Consider the following 25,403-nt stretch of genomic DNA (forward strand, 5'->3'; position numbering starts at 1 on the left):
AGCCTGGCTGATGAAGGGTAATGCCCTGAAACCAGTCCCAGGATACTTGTTTCCGGTCAAGGTAGGACCCAGCTTGGCAGTTCGGGCTGAACTGTTCCCACAAGGACAGGGTCAAGACTGATTTGCATATGGCTGGGTCCAAACTGGGGTGGTGTTGTGAGCAAAACAATGATGGATTAAACCCAGATCTTTGTGACTGGGGGTGAATGTTTGCATTGTCCAGCATTCCATCCTTCAATTGTTTCTTTTGCATATGTCGCCCTAAGTGGGAAGGGTATGCCCAGACATGGGTCCCGTGCTCACTACACCACTGGATTTAAGCTAGCCTGGCTGATGTAGGGTGATGCCCTGAAACCGGTCCCAGGATGCTTGCTTCCGGTCCAGGGAGGACCCGGCTTGGCAGTTCGAGCTGCACTGTTCCCACAAGGAACAGGGTCAAGACTGTATTGTATATGGCTGGGTCCAAACTGGGGTGGTGTTGTGAGCAAAAGAATGATAGATTAAACCCAGATCTTTGTGCCTGGGGGTTAATGTTTGCATTGTCCAGCATTCCGTCCATCAATTGTTTCTTTGACACAAACATAGTTTACAGAGACTTTTAAAAAAATAATCTGATATTGTCTCTTAATTGACTTCTAGACTACTGAACTGATCATCTGTTAAATTTCTGATAAAAATAAAATCCTCTACCATTAACACATATGTAAATATTTTGATCATTTTTTATTTTACTTTTATCAGTGGGCCTACTGTTGCCTAGTGAATTTATCTATATTACCAAACAGACTCACTCTGATAAAAGTTTGGAACTTTTTATTTTGTTGCAGCTCCTTGAAGATATTCACTGCTTCTTTGTGGTGACTGCAAAATTCTCCGTATATCTGCTTCATTTTTTCCGCGTTCTCTTCTGAAAACTAAATAGAAATGTAAACTTCAGTGAAGAAAAAAACAAGCCTCAAAGGAAATACTACACAGCGGGGAATTACACTAAAGAAGCAGCAAAACAATAAACAGAATTAGTTAACGGAAGCCTGGAAAAATTCTAAATCAGCAGTGTAAGTCCTCTTGGGGGAATTTTTAAAAAGCTGCATGTAAGAGAGTAGGGTCTGCTATCCTATGGTCACCCCAAATTTTTGCTTTTTGCTTCACTGGTTTTCGACTACTGAGGCTGTGGGCCTGCTAATCAGACCCCCAGCCTGCTGTTCTCTCTCTAAATTATTGATACATGTGCTATAGGTACATACCACAATTGGAAATGGACTCATTGTTAGCCCCTGTACCATGCACTACAGGTGCTCAGGGCATAGGTGCCACCAAGGCCTACCAGGGGCTGCAGCATATCTTTTGCCACCCCTGGCTGGTTGTTAAATTGACACAACTGGCTGATCCCTCAGCTGGGGCAGGATGGTGTAATCACCTCTTGCTTAGATATAGTATACCTATATCTAAACCTAGATCTGGACACATATAAACCTGTGAGCCACTCCTATGGAAGGCCTTATCAATTCTGGAGGCAGAGTGCGTGGTTTAATGTGAGGTGGAGCTCTAGCATGAGCTGAGCCTGTCTGCAGCTGTCGGGAACAACTCCCTAAGCTGTTTCAGGATAATGCCATACCATATACTATTAAGTGCATTATAATCCTCGCGGTTATATAGCAACTTTGGTTCTGCTTTATCAAAACATGTCGTGTAAGGTGTCATACGATTTGGAATACTATCCCCTCGCCAGTTCTGGTGACGGGGATAGCATTCCACCCCTCTAGAGGGGTAAGACATGTTACTTTACTGAAATGCGGTTGATTTTAAAAGAGCCTCAGATCCACAAAATGGATGCTTCTGCCACAGACACAAGTCTGACCCCCTAAAGCTGACCGAAACTCAGCCAAGGGGGCCTGGACAAAGGGTTTCCTGTCGCAGGGAGGTGTCACACCACCCCAGACAGGAGTTAGTGGATTGTAGCGAGGAGGTTTGAAAGAAACCAGACACTGCATTGGGAGCACAAGGCTGCCCCTTGCATAATCCGGCCAAACCGGTTCTGGGGCACACCAGCCCCCATCCCAGCGTGGCCTGGATCAAAGGAAAGGGGTGTACCCACCCCCTTTCTGGGTCCCACCCATCGGAGGGGACCTAGCAGGAAATCCAGCCCCCTAGATTCGAATAAGAGTGGGAGCAGTGCCAATGCACTTCAGATTATCCTGATGAAACATAAGAAACGAAACTCTGGACCCTTCGACATCCTACTCAACGTAGAAGACTGAAGAATATCCCTTGTGGTCAAGGAGTGACCACCCTGTGCAAACAGGCACCATCCAGCCATCGACGTCTGCTTTGTTGCAGTTCCCGCCGAAACTCAAGCAACAGAGATCGACGAGATCAAGCTTGCCTGCCTTCTAACAGCCCGATCCACAGTCCCTGCAGAGCTGAGACCCGTGGAGTCGACCGGAAGCGTGGGGCACGCCATCTTGAAAAGACCACGAGACGCTGACCGTGCAGCCCACGAGTTACCCTCGAAGCTGTACACCGGGGTTTGAGAAGCCCCAACCCTGAGCCACTCTTGCACTGAAGTTCAGCCCTCCACACTCGACGAGTGCTGCGTGGGGCCCTTCTGCTTCTTTTGGCTCAACGCGTTGGCCAGTCCCTTGCCAGCTGGCTTGTGGCCCCTGTGCCGACGAAAACCGAAATACGACTTGTGATTCTGGTTGCTCCAGATTTACACCAGCTCCCCTGAAAAGGAGCCCCCACTCTGACCCTCCTGGTCCGAGTGAGAAGCAATCTTCCAGTTCCGCGTGGGTTGCTTTTGCCAAGTGTTGTTTGCTCCAATCTTGAAGCCGACAGCGCCGACGGCGAGAGCCTTCGTGGGACAGATCGTGACCCGCTCCTGGACGTCGTAGATGCCCCAGATCCCACGTGACAGCGGAGAGAAGCTCCTCGACAACCACCTGATTGCGCCCGACATTGCCTGGTTCCATCCTGGTTCCACCCTGGTCACTGCTGAGTGACCCAATTCAATTCAAGTCAATTTATTTTTATTATGATTTGGAATTCCATGGAATTCCACATAAAATACAGAATAAAAACAGCTTTTTCATACAAAGCAAAGAGATAAAAAACAATTTCACAATTACACCTATCGATACAATATAATTAGCCTCGTAAATCTGGTTTACTAAAAACATCAGTTGTTAAAATACAAAAATTAATACCTCATTTTCACTAAATTTCAACTGCGAGGGTAAGTAATCTAATACGTCACATTGAAGGGCAAAAATATCATATCAATCGGCTTTTAGTATAAAAATCATCGGTTATCAGCAAAGATAAACATTTCGAAAGACAAAGGGTGTTAAAAAAGTTTTTTTGTTAGGAGATGATCTTGTCAAGAAGAGAATCGAAAATAGCAGCAATTATTTTCAACAGTACTAACTAAAGTGCTAATGCATTAGTTAAAGTGCAAATGCTTTACTAGTACTTTGTAATGCAACACATAGTTAATTAACATTCCCACAAATATGATCTGAAGCAGTAAGGGTTGAATGGAATTATTATTTTTAACGGTCTATCAAAGTGCCAATAGTGCTTCAATAAAATACTGATACAAAAAAAATGATTACACACAATATTTTTTAAAATATCTACTATTCACCCATACCCATTCATTTTTCTTTTAATAAACATTTAAAAATTCTTTAAAAAAGCAGAAAATTTTAAAACACATCAGTTCGGATGGGGGAAACATAAGAAAATTGTGGGCCTGTTCTGCCGTTGCAATGTTATGCTGTAAAAAACCATGCCTTAAATATTTACGGCGAATTAGATGGAGTGCTGGACACACTATCAGGACATGATTAAGGTCTTGTACACCGCCATTGCATAGATTACAGCGTCTTTCATTTTTGGGGATACCCTCCCAAGCACCTGTCACAATCCTCAAAGGAAGCATGTTCAATCTCAGTAATAAGAGCACTTACGTGCTCCATGATACAGGTTCCAAAATACATATGGCTGAGGTTTTTTGACAATAAAGCTCCCCATAATGCAATCTAGCCTTCCATTCACATTACATGTTTGCTGATCTCTTCTACTTGAGATCATATATATAGATTTTTTAATAATAAGCTTTAGAGCTGATTTATCTAAACGGAGTACTTCTTCAAAATCAAGATAAAAATACTTAAAGATTTTAAATAATTTCTAAAAATTACACTTTTCTTTAGCAGATTAACAAAAATGTCCTTAAACAATGCAGCCCTTAATAGATTCTCCTGCCCATTCTGCAGAGCCTTACACCACCGCAAACACGCTGCCATCGAAAGCACATATGTAGAAAGGAGGCCAAATTCAAGTCTAAGAGCTGCAATGGGCGCGGAATAATTTAGATTACATATTTGGCGCCAGATTTTTCCTTCCACCTTCTCAAACATTGCCCACTCACCTTCATCTATTGTTTCAATTGCATAGTTTAGAGTCGGAGGAATCTTTATTTTTAAACTGCAATAGTGTGAGAAAAATGTCTTTTTCCACATTGCAAGTAAAGGCGATTAATACCAGATGCTTGTGAGATGGCTTTACTTTTGCAATGGTCCAAATGTCTCTTAGCAGAGCACCTATTTGTAAAAAAAATTCCTAAGTACTGATAAAATTTTACTATTTCCATTCTTTCATCTCCTAAAAACCATTTCAAGTTTGGTCTAACCTTACAGCCACTATGACTAAAAATCATCACTTTGCTCTTCGAAATGTTTATCTTTAAAAAATAATCCTTAGTATACCTGACCAATTCTGTTAATCGTCTCTGGAGTCCAATTGGGGTTAGATCCATTAATATTGCATCGTCCGCATATAGCAGACAGCTTATTTTTAGATCACCCACTTGTGGAGGATCCCCCTTACATTCCCCTAACCGACTTGGTAGATCATTTATATAAATTGAAAAAAGCAATGGGGCTAATAGGCACCCTTGCTTCAGGCCATTATTAGTGGGAATTTTCTTTGAAAGGCCCTGAGTCCCTCCTAACAAGACTTGAGTCCATGTTGAAGAGTGGAGTGCTATTATTACTCTTAACAAGTTCCCGGGTATTCCCATAGCAAGCAATTTCCTCCACAGCGTCCCTCGGTCCACCCTATCGAACGCTGTGGAGAAATCAATAAATGCAGTATACAATGGGGACCTCCGACCCACAGGATATTTATCGATCGGGGTCTGCAGGACAGATATATTGTCTAACGTACCACTGTTCTTCCAGAACCCTGATTGTTCAAGAGGAATTTAATTATTTCCAAAAACCCACTCTTGTAGGTGTACCAAGATGCTTTTTGCAAATAGTTTTTCAGTTGCATCTAGAAGTGAAATTTGCCTGAAACTTGCCGGAGAGTTTTTTGGGCCCTTTTTATATAGCGGAACTATAATGCTTCCCTTCCAAGAGTAAGGGATGACCCCGAGATTGTAACAATGGGCAAACAGTGGTTGTAATAATCTTTCCCAATCGCCACAGTCATTCTTTATGATGGCCACGGGGACATCATCTGGCCCCATTGCCCCAGAATATCTTGCCCCCTTAATATATCCTTCAATTTCCTTCATTGATGGGGCTTCAACATCACCTACCAATTGAGAGATTTTAGTAAACCCATCATCATCTTCAGCCCCTGTATTTGTGGCATACAATAGAGATATATAAGTTGACCATTCTACTTCTGGAATTAACATGGGTTGGGATTTTACTACACTATCGCAATATTTGGCTATTAACGCCCAATATTTCCTGCTGTCCCCTGAAAGCGCCACTTCCCGGAGTTTAACCCATTTTTCATCTTCAGCAGCCCTACGATCTGCTGCTACTTTCCTTTTTCGGACCTGTTTTAATCTATATATCTCTTTTTGTCTTAGTGCTATAGGGTCTTTAAATTGGGCTCTAATCAGCTCATTTATCTTTCTATTTAATATTTTAATGTCACTCGGCAGAGTTGCTAAGGGGGTGCCTCTTCCGCTATGCTGCTTTTTACCCAGCGCTTTTATTGCAATCATAACTTTTTCATATCCCACAATCAAGTTCTCCCGAGCAAGACAAGGTACAATATTTTTAAAAACCCACTGAAAATTCGGAAGGTTCTTGTATGACCAAAAAGTGCGACCATTATTTCGAGAATAGGATATATTATCATTCCTCTGATTCCAGAGTTCAGGCTTTTCGATACATATAGCTAGATTTACCGCCAAAATGTCATGGTCACTCAACTTCGTTGGAACCACTTTGAATTGTGAGCATGCCCCAAACAATTGAAAAGACACAGCCATGTAATCAAGTAGGGAGTGGCCAAAAGCCCCATGAAAAGTAAGTGCTGCTAGTAGATCTTCTGCGAATCTACCATTTAATAAAACGAGGCCAAGCTCCCTGAGATTTTGCAAAAGTGAGAGGCCCCGTTTATCGGCTTTTAAATTGGGCGGGAATACAGAATCTGGTATACACCAAACCTCCTCCAAATCCTCATTAGAAAACGCCAAAATAGAACTATTACTTATTTTAGCGTTAAAGTCACCGACCATTATTATACACACTTTGTCTTCACTCCTACATAAATTATGCACGTAAGAACAAATGGAGTCAATCAATGGGGTGGACGCCTTCCCCGGAGGAATATACACATTTACCAAGAACAGAGACCCACTGTAACCCTTATGATTCATTTCCATCTTCAACTTAGCACACATACAACATTTTGAGGGGTGTATATCTATCACTGCATCCCATGCTAAATCACAACTCAGCAGAATGGCTAATCCGCCCCTTGCACGCCCCTCATATATTTCTTTGCCGTAGCACAGTGCACATAATAGTTCTCCAACTGGAACTCATCCCTAGCCCACGTCTCCTGGAGGCAAATTATCTTTGGGTCTAGGGAGGCCAATGATTTAAGCTTCTGGTTTTCTTTTCCTAGCCCTGCCATATTCCATGAGACAATTGTACACGGCAGGCTACGCCCGCGCTATTGTTTTTATAGAAGTTGTTTTTGCCCCATTCAGAGCGCTTGCAATCCAACTCCATTTTGTTGCATCATCTTCTCTGTCTGTACTATGGACCTCTTGGACCTCCGGTGCCAAAAACTTAATTGATCTTACACCTGGTGCCCTTCCTACTGTTATTTCTATGTCCTCATATTGTATGCATGTACTCTCTCCCTTATGTTCCAAAAATTCACTCCCTTGCCGATGGCTAGGTACCTTGATGTTTTTAAACGAGGCATCAGATGAACCTGAGCTAATAAGGACATCAATTCCTCTTTTCCTAAAGCCATCCGCATTAGCAAGTGAAGCAACTACCCCTGATGTAAAAGTAGCTTTAGTTACAAATGGCTTATACCTCCAATCTAAATGGACTAATTCTATATCTTTACTAGAGATTAGCTTTAGATCATCTATTTCTGAAATGATTTTTAGGAGAGCACTTCTATTTAGAGTTATTAACTCAGCATCAAAGAGAGGAATAAAAATAATAGCCCTATTCGCTTGCCCAGCACATGTCACTGGAATCTTAGCCTGATTAGCATCCTGCACACTTCTATGAGAGTCATCATGTAAATTCCACCCTTTATTTTTATTAGTAGTTAGAATCATTCTCCGGCTAACTCCCCCATCTTTACTTATATCAAGATTCATTGTCAGCGGAGTTTGCACAGCCAAGTCAAGTGCAGCGCCAATTAATTCTACTCTCGGGCAAATTTCAGAGCTATTTTCCGTGGACACTTTATTTCCAGTACTACTATGCAAGTTGCTACCACCACCTGTACTACCTTCGACCCCCCCAACATTGTCTAGAAAGACATTCTGCCTACCAGATAAGAACCAAGAGCTTGCTCGTGGTTAGAACTCATGTTTAATTTCAGATGACCCAAGGGCGTTTTGTTCTTTTTGTCAACAGGGGCTATGTAAGAATTTTCCTTTTCACTTACAGGTTCAAAACGCAACTTTCTATGTTTGCGTTTTGGGAACCTGCGGTATTTCTTCATTTTTTTCCTCCTCCTGCAACCATTCTTAATGGACCCTTTTCTTACTAGTAAATCTTCCCCTTCAGCTGGACTCTGCAATATCATTTGCTTCATCTAGTTGTTGTGGTATAGTTTTCTTCTGCTTACTCATATTTAAGATTGTATCTAGTGAAACTTCTCCTACAGCTGAGCTCTCTAAGATGTTTTTTGCTTCATCTAATTGTTGTAATAAGGTTTTATTTGGCTTACTCATATTAAAAATTGGGAAAACTCGCACAGCATCTAGTTTAGGGGAAGCATTTTCCGATAACTCTTCCCTCAGGGAGAGGGCTTTTACAGGAGCATTAAAGCTAGCTTTAGACAGACTTGAATTTAATTTTCCTACAGACGGTAAGTTTACAAAATCTGCCTGCAGTTCTTTTGGTCCCCCTACCCCTGAGACTTTATCAGCATTAAGAGATACGTTAAGCGTTTGACATGCTTTACTAGATGTAGAAGTAGCACAGTTCACACATACCGGTCTATGATTTTTAAGATCCAAGACCCCTCCTAAGATTGGCGTGAGAACTTTCAGAATATGGTCGGAGTTTAAAGTACTTTTCTCCATCAGGGACAGAATTGCGGATAGGATTTTTTCTAATTTAGAGAATGTGCTCATTAACCCATCTGCCCCTACAATCTCATTTATCGGCGAGGGGTACAAAGGAATCCCCACCACATTGTTAGATGTCATTGAAAGTCCCACGCCTGATAGATCATGTAAGTCCGAAAACATAGACAAATCTGTAGGGGTGCTACAATACATGATAGGCATATGTGTTTGTGTTCCTATATGGGAGGACGACAGTAGTTTAATCGAATTACATTCTGAGTCCCCTCCCTGCAAGTGCAGTTTCGCTAGATGCATTACTCGTTCAGCATTGCTGAGTGACCCAGACTCTGTCCCCTCTGCTTTCAGGTACTTTTCGACTTCGATCCACCCTTGGATCCCACCGGACACTTCTCCTTCCCAGCGCCTGCAGCCTTTTCAGCTTCAAGCACCAAGAACAAGCGTGACGAAACCGGACACTACTTCGACCCTGTGCACCCGCTTCCTGTGGGTGAGGTAACATTGCAACGCCGGTGTTCCCACACTGGTACACACCTCTAGGGTCTGTGAGCTTTCAGCACTGCACCCGAATCCCGCGGGCTTTTCCCCGACTTCAGCATTGCTTGTCCCGACTGCTCCCAGCAATTCCCTAGGCCCTAGGCCTAACCACTGTTCGATTGGTATCTCTTATACCACTTTCTTAGTATATGGTCTGAGTGGCCCCTCGCCCTCATCCATAATTGTGCAACTTTGTATGTTATACTGTGCTTTTGATTTAACGCTTGTGCCCCTTTGTTCATAAAGAATACTGGGGATTATTGTAAGTAATAAATACATATATTTTTATAATATATACTTGTGTGGTGTCCTTTCATTTGATATTACAGGACTGTGATTGGTAAAACAGCTCGCTTAACACGACCTCTTGAGTTAAGCCTTTAAGGCTGCTTAGTCTATGCTACCATTAAGATAGCTTGTCTACAAGGTTGACTTACAACCAGACACCATAAGGGAAAGCTTGGACTGATACAAGGTGGTTCCAGAATTGGAAACATCATATATCAGGCCAACTTCTCACACTGCATAAATCAGAAGCATTGTCAAGGAGTATGGAAGAGAATTCAAAGAATAGGCCCATGCTGTAAAGTTGTTATAGGGGTCCCCAGAGATAGGAATTAGTTATGCTTCAGATTACAAAAGCAATGCTGCAGTTGAGAAATGTTGTCAGTAAGACGTCAACATACGTCTAACCTTTAAACTGCTGGGTTCTGATAGTTCTCCATACTTGGATAAAAAGTTATGTACTAACTTCACACAATCAGCAAGAGTCTGGCCAAATGACAATTAAAATGTTAGATGTCTTAAAACTTATTTGACAAAACAGAGAACATCTGTCTGCAACATTTCTCATCAGCAGGAGATTTCCCCTTCTAAAGAGCCATCAGCATTTGGACATGAGTAACTATCAGTTTGTTAAAATGAGTTAGTAAAAGTCTCGGCTCAGGGATTTATCTTGAATAACCTTTCTATCTTTATTCCTCTGAAAATTGTCCTTCTTCGTCGAACTGTCTCATAAACATGTGGTTTTGTCAACGGGAAAAGCTCTAAATCACACTTTCACATTCATTGTGTGATTTCAGCACTGATAGGACATTTATAACCTACTGCCTGTGGGTGGGCTGGTGGTGTGCAGCAACTGGAAGCTGCAGTTCCCTTAAGTCATCAGGCTGTTCTTGTACAATCCTAGTCAAGTGATGTGAAGGTCGGTGATTAAATCAAAATCACAGTTTCATGACTGAAGCTTGTTTTTGCCCTGTCTTGCCTAATAGTGTGAAACCACTGAGAGAACTGGTCAACATCAGAGAATTAAACATTGCTAAAAGGTTGTGCTACAGTTATGCAGAATTTAGCAACATCTTCCCAAATGTTCTAATTTCGGGAGGATGACTGTCACTTGACCGGTGCAGGACATTCAACTAGCTCATTTATCCTTCAGGCCACATTACCTAAGATGGGCATCATGGCTCGCTGTCTTCTTTACATTGAAAAATAGACCTTATCCTCGCAATCACATGGAGAACGCCTATGCAACTGTCTACCACCCGCCAGTGGAACATCTTGAGCTTGGAAAACACTGAAGTGGTGTGCATGCTGGAGAACCATGCCATATTGTCAGAGCATTGTACCAGCTTTGATTTCAGACCATAGACAATTTTGTTGCTGCAATGACATTATATACTTTTTTCCAGGAACGGCAGAGACTCTTATTAATGGAACTATACAGACTCATATGGTAATCTATTTTTAGGATACACATTTAATGTTATAGATTGAGCAGTTTACCTAACTTGGTGCCAAGCTAGGTTTAGGATGTTCTTCCTTGGTCATTCTTTCATAACTAGGAAATGAGAGTTGCTATGGCTGTACTGCCATGAGACGGTGTACTTCATGAATGAGGCAGTAAGTTTATATTTGATGAATGGAGGTACAGAAATCCTCTCTTGTGAGTGCTGTACAGTTGACTCTGACATTTCTAGCATCAATATCTTAACCTAAAGTAATAAGAGTGATAAATAGTGGTAAACTAATGGCATGTGCTCAGGGACCGCCTATATATGTGACAGAAATCACAGGTTGCCTCTGAGCACTAGTAAACCCATATTCTTAGCACGCACTCTTCATCACTTGCTGCAGGACAATGTTTTCAAAGACATTACTATTGGGGCGGAGGGCTCCTAATCCGATAATGTCACCTGCTGTTTGTGGTATTACCACCAGATGAGACTTCGGCATCCATGTATGTGACTTTTTAAACAATTTTTAGAGGCATTTAGTACACAATCGCCCAAACAGCGTTCACAACAACAGTTTAGCACAGTATCCAGTTTGCCGGTTGGAGTGGCACTGAGAGAGCAACTTGATCCAAATCTCAAAGGAGGTGCATCCACGAGGTGGATATAAGATTGCTATACAGACTGACATATGAAACACTTATGTAAACGCATAAAATTATATATGTGATCAACAGTATAGCAAAAGAAAACAGAAGAACAACCAAATCATGGTCAACCAAGGTCTTTGGTGGTCAGGATGTATTAACTCAAAGCTATACTTTGCACTTTTGGAAGTAAACAGAGTATGTTATTGGGGAATGTACTTTTTGGCAGAAGGTGGGAGGGAAATATTGAATTAGTATGAAATGTACATGGAAGACTGGTTCTGAGAAAATCAGCCACCCCTGGTGGCTCATGGTGGCAGGGTATCATCTTTGGGGACATCTGTTAAGGTTAGCAGTATGTCATCCCAATTACTGGCTATTGGGCATTGCCAAAGGCCCCTGCCCTCATCTCTGTGTAGGGCTCTGCTATTTTCCTCTGCCTATTTTATGGTGGCTTGGCGCCAACTCTCATAGGTGGGAGGGACTACTGCATTCTGTTGCATTGTAACCGTCCTTTCAGCCACCCATAGCGCAAGGTCAGGAGGTGGGCTACCACTTTGCTTTTTTGGACCTCTTATAAAAACCCCAGGTGCAAGTTTCCCAGGACGCAAGTTGTCAGCCTACTCAGGACTTCACACCAGAAGGGTATCACTGATGGGCCGTTCCGGAGCATGTGGCGGAGGTTAGCTGAGACTGCATTAGCGTTGGGATTAATTGTATTACTTTTTGCACAGGATAAAAAATCCTATGTAAAGTATAAAACTGAGTAAGTTTGAATGTAGTATTTGGTGAAGTGGTGTGGCGTTAAGCAACTATGTTATCCCATTCCTTATCATAGACCAATCATCCTATTTCAGACTCCCAAGTGTCTAGGAGAGGTTGAACAGATAAGTGCATGTGATGTTGGAGAGCACTGTATGGCCATCTCATGCACTTTCCTCTGTTTACCATCACTAAAAGAGTTTGAATAAGAGCGTGTGTTTCGGTTTCTATGTCAAGAGCATGTCATTTGTAGGGTGTGAGCCAGGGATCTGGATCTCAGGAACTGCCCTCTGTGGATGCCAAAGTGGTCCAGTTAAGAAACGAAGGGCATCATGAAATTGATCCGCCAAAGGGGTGATGCCTGCGACTCTTCCCAGAGTTGGAGGTCACCGTCAGAAAATCAATCGGTGTGCCTGAGAATGCAGAGTAGTGAGATGAGGGGGCATAGAGGAGGATATGTTGGGTGATAGATGGGCCCTGAGTATAGCATCTGAATGCTGTTGACTCTAAGCGAGGGTGACCCCTCCCAAGCCCCCCGAGCCAGGCACCTGGAAGCAAGAGTCCTTGAGGTTGTTAGCGGCAGAGTAGGGGGCTATTAGTACAGGTCTCCTCCTGCGAGAAGTCCACCAGCCAGCAAGCAACACTCTGGAACTGTGCTGCTAGATAGAGTCCCTAAATATTCGGGGCCTATAACAGTGCCAGTGCCTCCCTGTGCCTTCCATTTTCTAGATAAGTTCCACAAATAATGTTTCTCTGTCTCAGAAAATTGTTTTAGTAAGGAGAATTGGATTATTTGTGAAATTAGAGAGAAGTCCAGCTAACATCACTATTTTCAACAGGGCGATTGTGCCCCGAGGGAAGACTATATCTCCGTGAGGTTCCCATTTATCAGATTATTTTCAGAGTTGTATATTTGGAAACCCAGGTAGAGGAAGACAGTTTCCTTTTAGAGGGATTGTGTCCCAGGTCTAGGCCTGATGATGTGATGTTGGCACGTACTTGAAATGTGCTGGACCTTTGCCAGCTGGCATGTAGTTGGACAGAGCACTAAACTCTCTCTTAAAGTCTAAATGTATAGTAAGATGTCATTTTCTTACATTGTATTTGGTCAGAGGGTCGAACGGGCACCACAGGAAAGACCCTCTGCCAACCTTGAGCGAAGGCAAAATAATGCTATCCACTCAGACACTGGCTAATGGGGTTTGAGTGAAGAAACTGATCATCTTTATTGCGGGCGCCTCCTGAAAACAAACGTATCCAGTACAATAAAAAAGTAATCCCACCTCATGGTAAAAACAGCTTTTCTAGGTCAAGGACCAAGCAGATGGATATTGGTCTCAGTGGGGGACACATTCCATTCATTTGTATAGTCTATGTTCGGGGAAGTGTTTCTACTGGGGATAAACCCATTTCAGTCTAAGTGGAGTAAGCACCAGAACACAATTTTTTAGGATTTTGTTGAGTACACTGTATCTGGAATTTAGAAAGTCTATCGGCTTATACGAAGCAGGGTCAGTGGGGATCCGTCCTGGCCTGAAAATAGAAACCTCTGAAAGGATCAGTAGTAGTCTTCCTTCAATGATTATCGTCTCATACATTAAGGCCAAATTGGTTGAGTGGACACTAGCAAATGTTTTTTAATGCTCCATTGGGAACCCATCAGTCCCCATGGCCTTACTATAAGCAAATTCTTCTATGGCTTCCTTTATGTTTTGCGACATGATAAGACTGTCCATATCCCTGATGTACAGAGAGACAAAAAAGTGGTAGAGGGTCCAAGGGGAGAAATTATTATAGACCCACTAGTACCTAGTCCCCCAACTAGTCAATAAAACACACGGAAGGTACTAAAGGTCTAAAGAGAACAAGGGGAGAGAAAAGTAAGTAGCAAGTCTCTCTTTGGAACCTAATAGTGTCCCATTTTCATACCCAGACCACACAGTTGATCTAGAAAGTTAACATTGTTATACCCAAAGACATGAGAAAAAATAGAGAAGATACAGAGTCAGAGAAAGAATACCCATCAGCCCACTCATAAGTGGAATCTCGTCATCTGGGTATATGTTGGCAAATGGTGTCCTGTAGGTTCTACCTCGGAAAGGATTCACGAGGCTACCTAATAGTTGACCCAGACCATTACACCAACAGATGGCAGTATATGAGCGGGAGGGGCTAGAAGTTTGCAGTGCTCAAAAAGAAGAAAAGAAAGGAAAATGATCCAAGTGATTCTAAAAATACCTACAGTGATGTCATAGAACACTTTATTGGGGCTGACCATCAAAGTGGTATGATTAAAAAACAGTATGTTGATAGCATGTAAGGAATTGCTACCCACCAGTGATGTTATTCGGTCAACATGTTTCAGCCTAGAAACGGCTTTCGTCAGGACCTCTATGGTGCTACTGCAACACTTACTTTAGTGATGTGATGTGGAAACTACACCCGCTTTCCAAATGAAAAAAGTGTATCTTCTCCCTTATTGTAGGGAGAGAGAACCTCACCTCACCTGGCCACTGCTCAGGGTAGAAGGAGGCCACGCACTCTCCGTCGTTGCCTCGGGGTAGAAACTGAGGCTCAGTTTCTACCCCGAGGCAACGGGGTCTGAAAGGAGGGTGTGTTTTAGACATCTGATAGCTTGTTTTCGAACTATTCCTATTTGTCAGTTTTGTGTATATTGGGAGTTTTCATTGTAAACTTGTATTGTATAATAGACTGTGCGCCACAGATTGAAGTGGCAGTCTCTTGAGAACCTAACCGTGTGGTACTTCTTAGATAACTGTGCTTAGCTGCAGCTAATAAAACTATTTTTCTACGCCAAACAGAGTGTCCCGTGTCTCTGTCGGTCGAGGCAGGTGAACTCGGAGATCTTAGGCGTGCCCTGCGCCGCTCGGCCCATAAGGCCGGGTTCTCCAATTGGCGCCCAACGTGGGGCGACTTCAGCGGTAGTAGTTTTGCCCGAGAGTCGTGAGGAGCTTCGCAGGAAAATTCCGGAGGATTTCGCGAACCACGTGAGCGACCCCTGCATGTCGAAGTGGACCGAAGGTCTTTTGAAGCGTGGCTACTCCTTCCCGACGGCTGCTGATGACTGCTGCCCTGACTGTCGCCCTGCCTTGGCCCCTTGGTGATGATTGATATCGCGAGACGATAGACGGACATCTGTTGGCGTGAGAAAAGCATTTAGTTAAGTATTTGTGGGTAGCGCCCACTCTCTTTGTTCTTGTATTTTGTTATTCGATTAGCGCGCTAACCGAAGCCAAGGGGTAAGTACGTTTGTGCTGTGACTCTATTGTCTGAAAATCCCTTGACGTTTGTAAGGACAAAATGCCTGGATTTAGCAAGTTTAAGAAATGTTGTTGTTGTGGTTGTTTTACGGATTCCCGACTAGAGGATTCTTGTCCAATTCCTCCAGTTGGAACTCCTACTTACGAACTTTACTCAAAGCACGGTCTGGGTCCTATAGTTTTTAATGAAACATGGACCCGTTACACTAAAAAGGACGGTGTTTTGCAATGGCCACAACATGGGTCTTTTGAGTCAGATATATTAGATAATTTGGAAGTGATTTTATTCAAGAGAAAAGCCCGGCCGGCAATGTTTGACTCCTTTCGCCTATGGCGCAAGGAAGCCAAACAGAAAGAAATTAAGCAAATGCAGAAAGATAAGAAAGAACAGAGTATGTTGATTCTACAGGCTGCCCAACAATTTAAAAATGACGAAGCTGATCAGGCGATTGAGGTGTCAGAAAGACAACATCGTATGGCAATAGATAGATGCATTTGTTGACATTACCTCCGCCTTATGTGTTAGGAGCTAATGCACCGCCATTACAGCCCGCTGTCAATCCAGCCGCTGTAATTCCTGCATTGTTGCCTGTCCCTGTGATTCCGCCTCAACCCCCTTTGCCAGCAATATCGGTACCCCAATCTCCTGTGCCTCAGCCTTCTCCATCTGTCGTTTCTTTTGCTACAGATTCCTCTTCTGTCTTGCAGAATACATTGTCCCCCGTTTTAGTGTCAGATTCCCCTGCAGCTCGACGGCGTTTAGTCGACACTGTCTCGGGTCTTTTGTCGCCTTTTCTTGGACCTTTTTTCTTCTCTCCTGCCTCGTCTAGGAGGCAATCTCGTAGTCAGTTTCCAGATTTGGAAGAATGGACTAAATTAGATTCCCTTGCTTATAATTGGATCGTGAGTCGTGTACAGTATAGTACACGTGATATCTTAGATACTTTCCTTCAATGGAACGCGCCCACACAGAGACATGTATTTGATGTCATGTGTAATACTCTGATTAAAGAATGGGGAGACGTAGATCTAGACTCGCCTCCTCAGGATTTATTCGAAATACAGGATCAATTTGATAAGGGACTTATTGTGGGTCCTGCTGTAGAGCATGCTGTTCAGAAACTTGTTGCTTTTCGATCTACCCTTTTCTCTCATAATTCTCTTGAGCCTGATCCCGCGGTTCGTCGTAAGACGGCGCAATACCCAATGCGAGAAGTCCCTCCAATATGGAGAGATGCGGTTGCACCAGCAGGTAATGTTCCCGGTGTTCCTGCTCATTTTCAGCGTATATGGGTACACGATCCTTGGAAAAGGTCAGAAGTATTGGCACTCAAACAGTCTTTACCGGACCCTCATAAGAATCCTGCGGGATATTATAAAGAGCTGTCTCAGACTGTTGACGCTTGTATTATGAATTTGGCAGATATTGACTTACTTATGGGGAATGTAGTCCCACAAGCAATATGGGCCAAGATTCGTAGGCAGGATCATGCGGCAGCTTTAGGTGGTGATTGGGCTGCCATTACAGCTGCGGATGCAGGTCAAGTAGGTGGGGCCAAACCGGATGTCCTGATCACAGAATTGCCTGGAAAAATAATAGATTTGATGAAAACTTTAATGCCTGCGATGCGCGTTAATTGGGATAAGTTAGCGGTGTGTAAGCAAAAGACGGATGAAAGTGTCTCCGACTTCTTTACTCGGTTTGAGGAGACTTTCATCGACCATAGTGGGCAAGATATGAGTACTGAAGGTGGACAACGATTGTTCGTAGACAAATTAGTTTTTAATTTACTTCCAGAATTATCGAATAAATTAAAACAATCGGAGAGTTCTTGGGCTGTCTCTTCCACTGCTCAGATATTGGCTACTGCTCAATATTATGAGAATAGGGATAAGGAAGACAAGGAGAAAGCGGAGAAAAAGACTAAAGACTTGAAAACAAAAGTCCTTCTGCAACAGGCTTATACCCCTCGTCCTGCTCAACCCTCATTTTCACAGCCCCCACAGTTTCAGAGGTTGTTGCAGAAGCCAGTTCCCTCAGTTCCACGAGCTCCATTGGGCCCCAACCAGTGTGCTTACTGTAAGGAAGATGGTCATTTTAAGAATACTTGTCCAATTTTATTACAACGGTATGGTGGATCATTGGCGCCACGGGGTCGTGGTGATTCTCGATCCATATCCAGAGGTAGGGGTCGTGGTGCCCCAACTCAGGAAGGACATCCCTCTCCCTCTCAAGACTCTACGAATTATTTTGATCAGCAGAATTCTCAATCTGCCCAATACTACAATGATGACTATTGTTTCGATAATGAGGACGTTGCTTTCCATACTAGCTAGGACAGCCATAGGCAAAGTAAGGGAGTCATATCAGTTCCAGTAGATCAGGAAGGACCTTATGTTAATGTTATGGCATTAGTTGTTACAGAACCATTTCTCTTGGATACTGGTGCTATGAGAAGTTCTATAATGCATTCTAAACTCCCTGGGGCAACTTTGTCTGGCTTAACAAATGTTTCTGTAGGATTCTCTGGCGCCCCAGTTTCAAATCCTATCTCTTGTCCTTTGCCCATTTCTATTGGTCCATACGATTTGGAAGCTCCACTCCTTTTAACGACAGGATGTGGAGAAAATCTATTGGGTTTGGACCTACTGAAACGTTTACATGCTACACTGTATTGTTCACCCTCTGGTGTCACCTCACTTTAGGTGATAAGTTGACTTCTCCAATGTATGTATCTAAAGAACAGTTACCACCCGAGTTGCGTTCACTTCCCGCTACACTTTGGGCTGTGGGTCCAAATGATGTTGGCTTGTTGCAAATTCCACCATATGTAATTACTGTTAAAGACAATGTTAAGATGCCACGTGTTCCGTAATATAAAATATCCAGTGATGGTGAGAGAGCCTTGTTGGCCATTGTTCATGATTTGGTTCAGAAGGGTGTGGTTGAAGAAACTAGAGGAAACGTTTGCAATAGTCCTGTTTTGTCTATTCTTAAACGTACTGATCCCTCTCAGTCACCTGTGTACTGTTTTGTAATTGATCTTCGAGAGGTCAACAAAATTGTTGTCCCTCAATTTCCTGTTGTGCCAGATATCACAGCTTTGCTTACCATGATTCCTGCTTCAGCAGTTTGGTTCTCAGTGATCGATCTTAAAAATGCTTTCTTTAGCATTCCCATTGCTGAAGAAAGTAGGGATCTTTTCGACTTCTCTCTCGGAGGTCGAAGCTTCCAGTTTAAGCGCGCACCCCAAGGCTATTGTGAAAGTCCTTCAATATACAGTCAAGCTTTGAAGTCACAACTTGATACCTTTTCTTTGCCCTCAGGTGCCACCTTATCCAATATGTGGATGATTTGTTGATCGCTGCAGATTCTGAAAATGTTTGTAAAGCAGCAACTTTATCGCTCTTACAGCATTTGTCTGATTCACATCATAAAGTATCGTCTTCCAAGTTACAATATTGCCGACAAGAGGTTACCTATTTAGGTCATCTCTTGTCGAAGGAGGGAAGGCGATTGACTCCAGAACGTATTCATGCAATTGCACGAATGCCTGTACCGTCCACACAAAGAGAAGTGCGTGCTTTCTTAGGCATTACCTCTTACTGTAGACAGTGGATTCCAAATTTTTCCCTTCTTGCTAAACCTCTGTTGGCACTTACACTTAAAGATACGCACCAGCCTTTGCCTTGGACTGATGAATGCCAAAAGAGTTTTACAGATTTACGTACTGCCTTGTGTTCTGCTCCTGTGTTGGGTACTCCAGATTACAGTAAACCTTTCACACTCTATGTGCATGAAAGGGAAGGTTGCGCATTATCAGTATTGACGCAACGATTTGGCGACAAACAAAGGCTGTGTGCCTATTTTTCTGCAACATTAGATCCAGTAGCTAAGGCATTACCTAGTTGCCTTAGAGCAACAGCAGCAGCGGCAATTTCTATTTGTCAATCCGCTGGACTAGTGCTAGATCATACTCTTAATGTTATGGTGCCACATGCAGTAGACACTCTTCTTAATAGGACGAAAACTCAGCATTTAACGAGTGCTCGCTTGTCCGGATATGAGTTGACACTTCTAGCTAGTCACATACACATAAAAAGATGTAATGTTCTGAATTCAGCAACATTGTTGCCTGCTTTGGATGTTAACAATGTACAAGATCAGCATGATTGTTTTCTTCGCACTGAAGAAGAAACGAAGGGTCGAATAGACCTCAAGGATACACCACTTGTGGATCCGGATGGGATCCTATGGGTAGATGGGTCATGTTTCAAGCTCCCTAATGGTGAAACGACAGCTGCTTATGCAGTAACGACGTTGTATACAGTGCTAGAAACTGCACGCATTCCGCATAATTCAGCGCAAGCTGCAGAATTGATTGCGTTGACAAGAGCATGTGTGTTGGCGAAAGGGAAGAGAGTGACTGTCTATACCGACAGCCAGTATGCATTTGGCGTTGCCCACAGTTTTGGTCGTTTGTGGAGGGAAAGAGGATTCTTTACCTCCCACGGCACCAAGATACAGCATGGTCAGTTGGTAACTGACCTTCTCGAATCACTTGCCCTGCCTTCTCAAATAGCGATTGTGAAGTGCAGTGCGCATAAAAAGATTACTGATGGCGTGGGTCGAGGAAATGCATTTGCAGATGAGATAGCGAAGGAAACAGCGAGGAATGTTGAAAGTCGCATGTATGTTGCAGGGCCTGCTAGATGGATTGCAGAAGCTGGTATGTGTGAAGACACAGTGGAAAGTGTGAAAGCGATCCAGAAGGAGGCCACTGAGAAAGAATTAAGTACGTGGAGAGAAAGTACGGGAATGTTGGATAGTACGGGATGTTGGACGGAATTCTCAGAGCATCAACGATGGTTGTTACCTGATGCTTATGTACTGCCTGTAGTTACTATGGCCCATGGACCAGCCCATATTAATGCACGGGGTATATGTAAGCTTTTAGCTCCAGTATGGCAGAATGTTGGTATTCCTAAATGTGCAGAAAATGTGGTGAAACATTGCATTGTTTGTTTGATGCACAATCCAGGAAAGGGAACTCCAACTCCAGCAGGTCACTTTGCACCCCCTACGTACCCATTCGAGGTACTGCAAATAGACTACATCCATATGGAACGTTTCAATAATCTCAAGTATGTCCTGGTGGTGGTTTGTGCCTTTTCCAGGTGGATAGAGGCCTACCCCCTAAAGGATAACACTGCCTTGTCCACTGCAAAAATACTCTTGAAAGAATTCTTCCCGAGGTTTGGTTTGCCGCGCATTGTCTGGAGTGACAATGGAAGTGAATTTGTAGGTCAAATTATGCAAAAGGTGTGTGTAGGTCAAAAATTCCATGCGGCAAACCATCCTCAGTCAGCAGGTCTGGTAGAGTGCTACAATGGCACTCTCAAACTTAAGCTAGCAAAGATTCAGGCCAGCACGGGCCTTTCTTGGCCTGATGCTTTGCCTTTGGCACTCCTTTCTACTAGAACAACTGTTCATTCTCGTTTGGGGCTTAGCCCATACGAGATTGTGTTCGGACGCCCAGCTAACGTCTGGGGAGTCCCCAGACCCAAAAAGTACTCAGATATTCCCTACCCACTGTTGGTTGACTATTTGCATGATCTCACCACTAAATTGCATGTTATTCGTCAACAGGTCCAAAACGCTTTACCAGAGGCCTCTTCAGATCCCGGACACACCATCCAGCCTGGGGATTGGGTGTGCCTGAAAATTTCCCGAGAAAAAGGAACTTGGAACCTCGCTGGGGGCCTCCGAGACAAGTCCTACTTACAACTCGTACAGCTGTCAACGTCCTGGGGAAAAGACACTGGATCCACGGTGTGCACTGCAAAAGGGTACCATTGCCTTTGCCTTATGACCAGTGGGTCCGAGAAGGTATCGGTGACAGTGAGTGTGAGCAGGTACCCAGTTTCGTGCCGTTCAGCAGTGCACACCTGGATTGGACTAGCACAGAGAAAGAGGACGATGATGTTCTACAGGAAGCTGTACCCGTTCATCTGAGACTCAATACCACAGATCCCGAACATTTGTTCCAGGACCAGACAACGCTTGGAAAGAGACGATATAATTTGAGGAAAAGATCCCCTAAGGACAATTAATTTTGACTTTCCTTTTTAAATTCTTTTAATAAAGAAAAGTTTTTTCTTCCCTTATCCATCAAGTTGCAGGGTCACGGTAGGAGTCTTGAGCTGTGACCTGAATAGTGACTAGGTCAACAGGACTTGCAGTGTCATAGGACGGCTAACAATCACAGCCAAGTGATTAAGGAAGATTATCGTGAGCAACGCCTTTAGAGTAATGGATAGTGGTGGGAAAGGAAGTGATATTAAAATATTGAAGAGAGCTCATTATAAGAAATTATTATTTGGTCGTTGTGGCGTAGCACTATGTGTTTTAGTAGGTTTAAGTAGTTTATTAGCATGCATAGGATGGCTTATTCATGTCCTGCAGTTAGTACCTGTTCCCGTTTCTGTCCCTCTAACTCCCTCTACTACTGTTTCACCGCATAAATTTTACTCACTCCCAGATCACGAGCAAATGAGAAGAATGGAATATCTTAACAATTCGTTTATTCAACTGTTACACCAGCATCAATTGATAGTAAATGTTACTGACTGTTGGGTATGTGGTCTCATACCACATAATACACAAAGAGGAATGCCGTATCTAGTCCTCCCCTTTTCATATGAAGGTTCTGCTTGGGCCTATCTGGCTATGTTTTCCAATGTGTACCAGAATTTACTTCGATACCCTTCTGGTGGATCCTATAATGGTGGAGTGGATTTCAGTCACAGTTCTTTGATAAAGGGCATTGTAACTATGGCAAATATGCTGATATCATCAAGATTCCCAAAGACGAAAAGAGAGCGTATGATGGGTGGAATATAACTCGCTGTACTCTTAGCCTTACTGACAAGCTCAAGCAACAGAGTTCTGCACCGATTTGGGTACGACCCCAACGAGGTCGTTTGTGCTTGCAAATAAATGGCCAGAATACCAAAACTAAGCAAGAGAGGAGCAACTGTTCCCACACTTATGTCTATACTCCTTCTACACATGCACCATTAGTGGCATCACAAGGTACATATTTCATCTGTCATGATAAAGCTTATACATGGCTTCCCACACACTTCTCGGCAACGTGTTATGTAGCTTTTCTCCTCCCTCCTACATACACCGCTCCTGCTGATTATCACAGGAAGAGAGTTGCTAGAGGAGTAGTAGATTCAGAAGATACAGCAGGGCAAGAAGGAGGGGATTTTCTGAAAGGGTTTCTTCCCTTTTGGGGTCCGATGGCCAATAGCAAGAATATCAGACAGTTGATCCGTGTGGTTGATGCCACAATCAATGTAACTTCTGGAGCATTGAAAAATGTGACTGCTGAGCTTCAGGCGGATCGACTTATGACTTTACAGAATAGAATGGTGTTAGACATAATACTTGCAGATAAAGGAGGAGTGTGCAAATTGATTGGGTCTAGTTGTTGCATTTATATTCCTGACAACGCCCCTACAGTATACCAAGCCATCTCTAAGCTACATGTCATCTCTGAATCTATCCACCAAGATACTGGAGATTGGTCTGTGATGGGATGGTTTTGGGGACTACTGTCCACTTGGGGATGGAAGGTGCTAACTTTCCTTGGACTGATTCTAGCACTCGTCTTTTCTTGTTATCTTTGTCTACAGTGTGGTCCAGCCATTTGTGGGCTTTGTGCCACAATTTGTGTCTCCAAACCAGGAGCAGAACAGACAGAACACATTAAGATGATGGTGCAACAACATCTTAGTAACCTCATGACCATTGATATCGACTCAGATTGAAATGGGTTCCTTTGTGCTTTGCCTGAGTATGGCAGAAGGAGGGTCTGAGGTTACGTAGTTTTCAGCCTTGCTTTGCTACAGCCGCCATTTTGCGTTTAGTCGCCATTTTATGTTGTCTCACTCAGGCAGCACGGCTAACGCAGAAAAATGGTCTTTCTGCCACTTTCAGCTGCTCGATGTTTTTCTCGTCAAAGAACAACCTTTGTCCTTGTGTGCGATACTGATGTCAGGGTCCGGCCGAGTTCGCAAAGCCATGTCTAGACTGATTAATCCATGACTTACTCCACTGTTTGGGTCCCACCATTCTTCTCTACCTTATCTTATTTAACTGGCCTTCACTATTCTCTTCTTGTGTTCTCTTGTTACATAGCTCTTCCTTTTGAAGCATTCTACACATGTTTTACCACCTGCAAATTGGATTACGGGCACCAGTGTTGTTTAACTTGATGGGAGGAGAGCACACAGGGTCTGAAAGGAGGGTGTGTTTTAGACATCTGATAGCTTGTTTTCGAACTATTCCTATTTGTCAGTTTTGTGTATATTGGGAGTTGTCATTGTAAACTTGTGTTTTATAATAGACTGTGCGCCACAGATTGAAGTGGCAGTCTCTTGAGAACCTACCCGTGTGGTACTTCTTAGATAACTGTGCTTAGCTGCAGCTAATAAAACTATTTTTCTACGCCAAACAGAGTGTCCCGTGTCTCTGTCGGTCGAGGCAGGTGAACTCGGAGATCTTAGGCATGCCCTGCGTCGCTCGGCCCATAAGGCCGGGTTCTCCAGGCACAGAGTCCCGGAAAGTTTTTCTCTTGCGTGGCTCACCAGCATTAAGTTGGCAAGAAACAAATCAAGGGCTAGGACCAGTCCTGGCATGGTTTCTCAGTGCAGGGGGTTGTGAAAGGTCACTGCTGCTTGCCTTGAGAAAGCTGTCGCTTGAGTAGAATATCATCTCAAGTGGCAAGAAGAAGCAGCACCCTCTGGCGTGATGCGTGGTGCCGTTTATGCTAGTTTAAAGTCCAAAACTCAGTCTTAGAATTAAACATCTCTGAAAAAGACTGGCTTAGTCACTTTGAAAAAATATATGGTAGCCATCTGGAGCTGGAAACCCTGGTAGCCCCTGTTCCCATAGTGGCCCCTGTAAGGTTTGAGATAGCCGAAGTGGTTAAAGCAATTGAGAGTACGGCAGGGCATAAGGCACCAGGCCCGGATGGGGTTCCCTCCGACATGTACAAGGCCAACCCGGTGTACTGGGCTGAAATTTTGACTAAAGTCTTTAATGCCTCTGCAACCGTAGGGTTCCCCAAATCCTGGTCCAAATCGATCATAATCCCTGTGTTTAAAAAAGGGCAGAGGGGAGACCCGAGATGTTATAGGCCTATTTCACTGTTAGACTCCTCTATTAAAATCTTAGGGAAGGTGGTCTTGGCCAGAATAACATCTTGGGCCTCGGAGAACAACATATTGACTGATGTCCAATATGGTTTTAGACAGGGGAGGAGTACGGAGGACCAATGTCTCAACCTTAATCTAATTATAGCCAAATACACAAGGGCTAAAAGGGGCTCTATTTTCCTGGGTTTTATGGACCTGTCCACAGCCTTTGATCTAGTTAATAGATCAAGGCTGTGGACCATGCTGCTTAAGATGGGCCTTGATCGTTCGTTGGTGTACTTTTTGGCAGAGTTGCATAGGGATTTGAATGCTTCTATCAGGATGACAACAGAGGGGAAATGCACAGCAAGTTTTAAGTCCAGTAGGGGGGTGCGCCAAGGTTGTATCCTAGCCCCAATGTTGTTCACGTTGTACGTGAACTCGTTGGAGACTGACCTGACAGCAGTCACGCAGGATACTCCGCGCATGGGGGGAACGCCAATTCCGGTGCTCCTCTACGCCGATGATGCAGTTTTACTGGCAAGAACCCCAATTGGACTGCAGAGACTGCTTGATTCCTTCGGTAATTTTATGAATAGTCTTGATTTGTTGATCAATACCGGGAAATCCCACATTATGTCTA

At 43.5% G+C, this 25,403-nt stretch overlaps 1 protein-coding gene across 1 annotated transcript in view; it reads right to left on the reverse strand.

Annotated features, from left to right (window-relative positions):
- The window catches only part of ARHGEF28 (Rho guanine nucleotide exchange factor 28), a 1,107,856-nt gene that overhangs the window by 159,517 nt on the left and 922,936 nt on the right, over positions 1-25,403 (reverse strand). The window contains exon 24 of the mRNA XM_078675262.1: positions 792-914. Within this exon, the coding sequence (XP_078531388.1) occupies positions 792-914 (123 nt within the window). The remainder of the gene's footprint in view (positions 1-791; positions 915-25,403) is intronic.

The sequence above is a fragment of the Lissotriton helveticus genome, chromosome 2_1 (assembly GCF_964261635.1).
Source record: "Lissotriton helveticus chromosome 2_1, aLisHel1.1, whole genome shotgun sequence".
In the NCBI taxonomy this organism is placed as follows: Eukaryota; Metazoa; Chordata; class Amphibia; order Caudata; family Salamandridae; genus Lissotriton; species Lissotriton helveticus.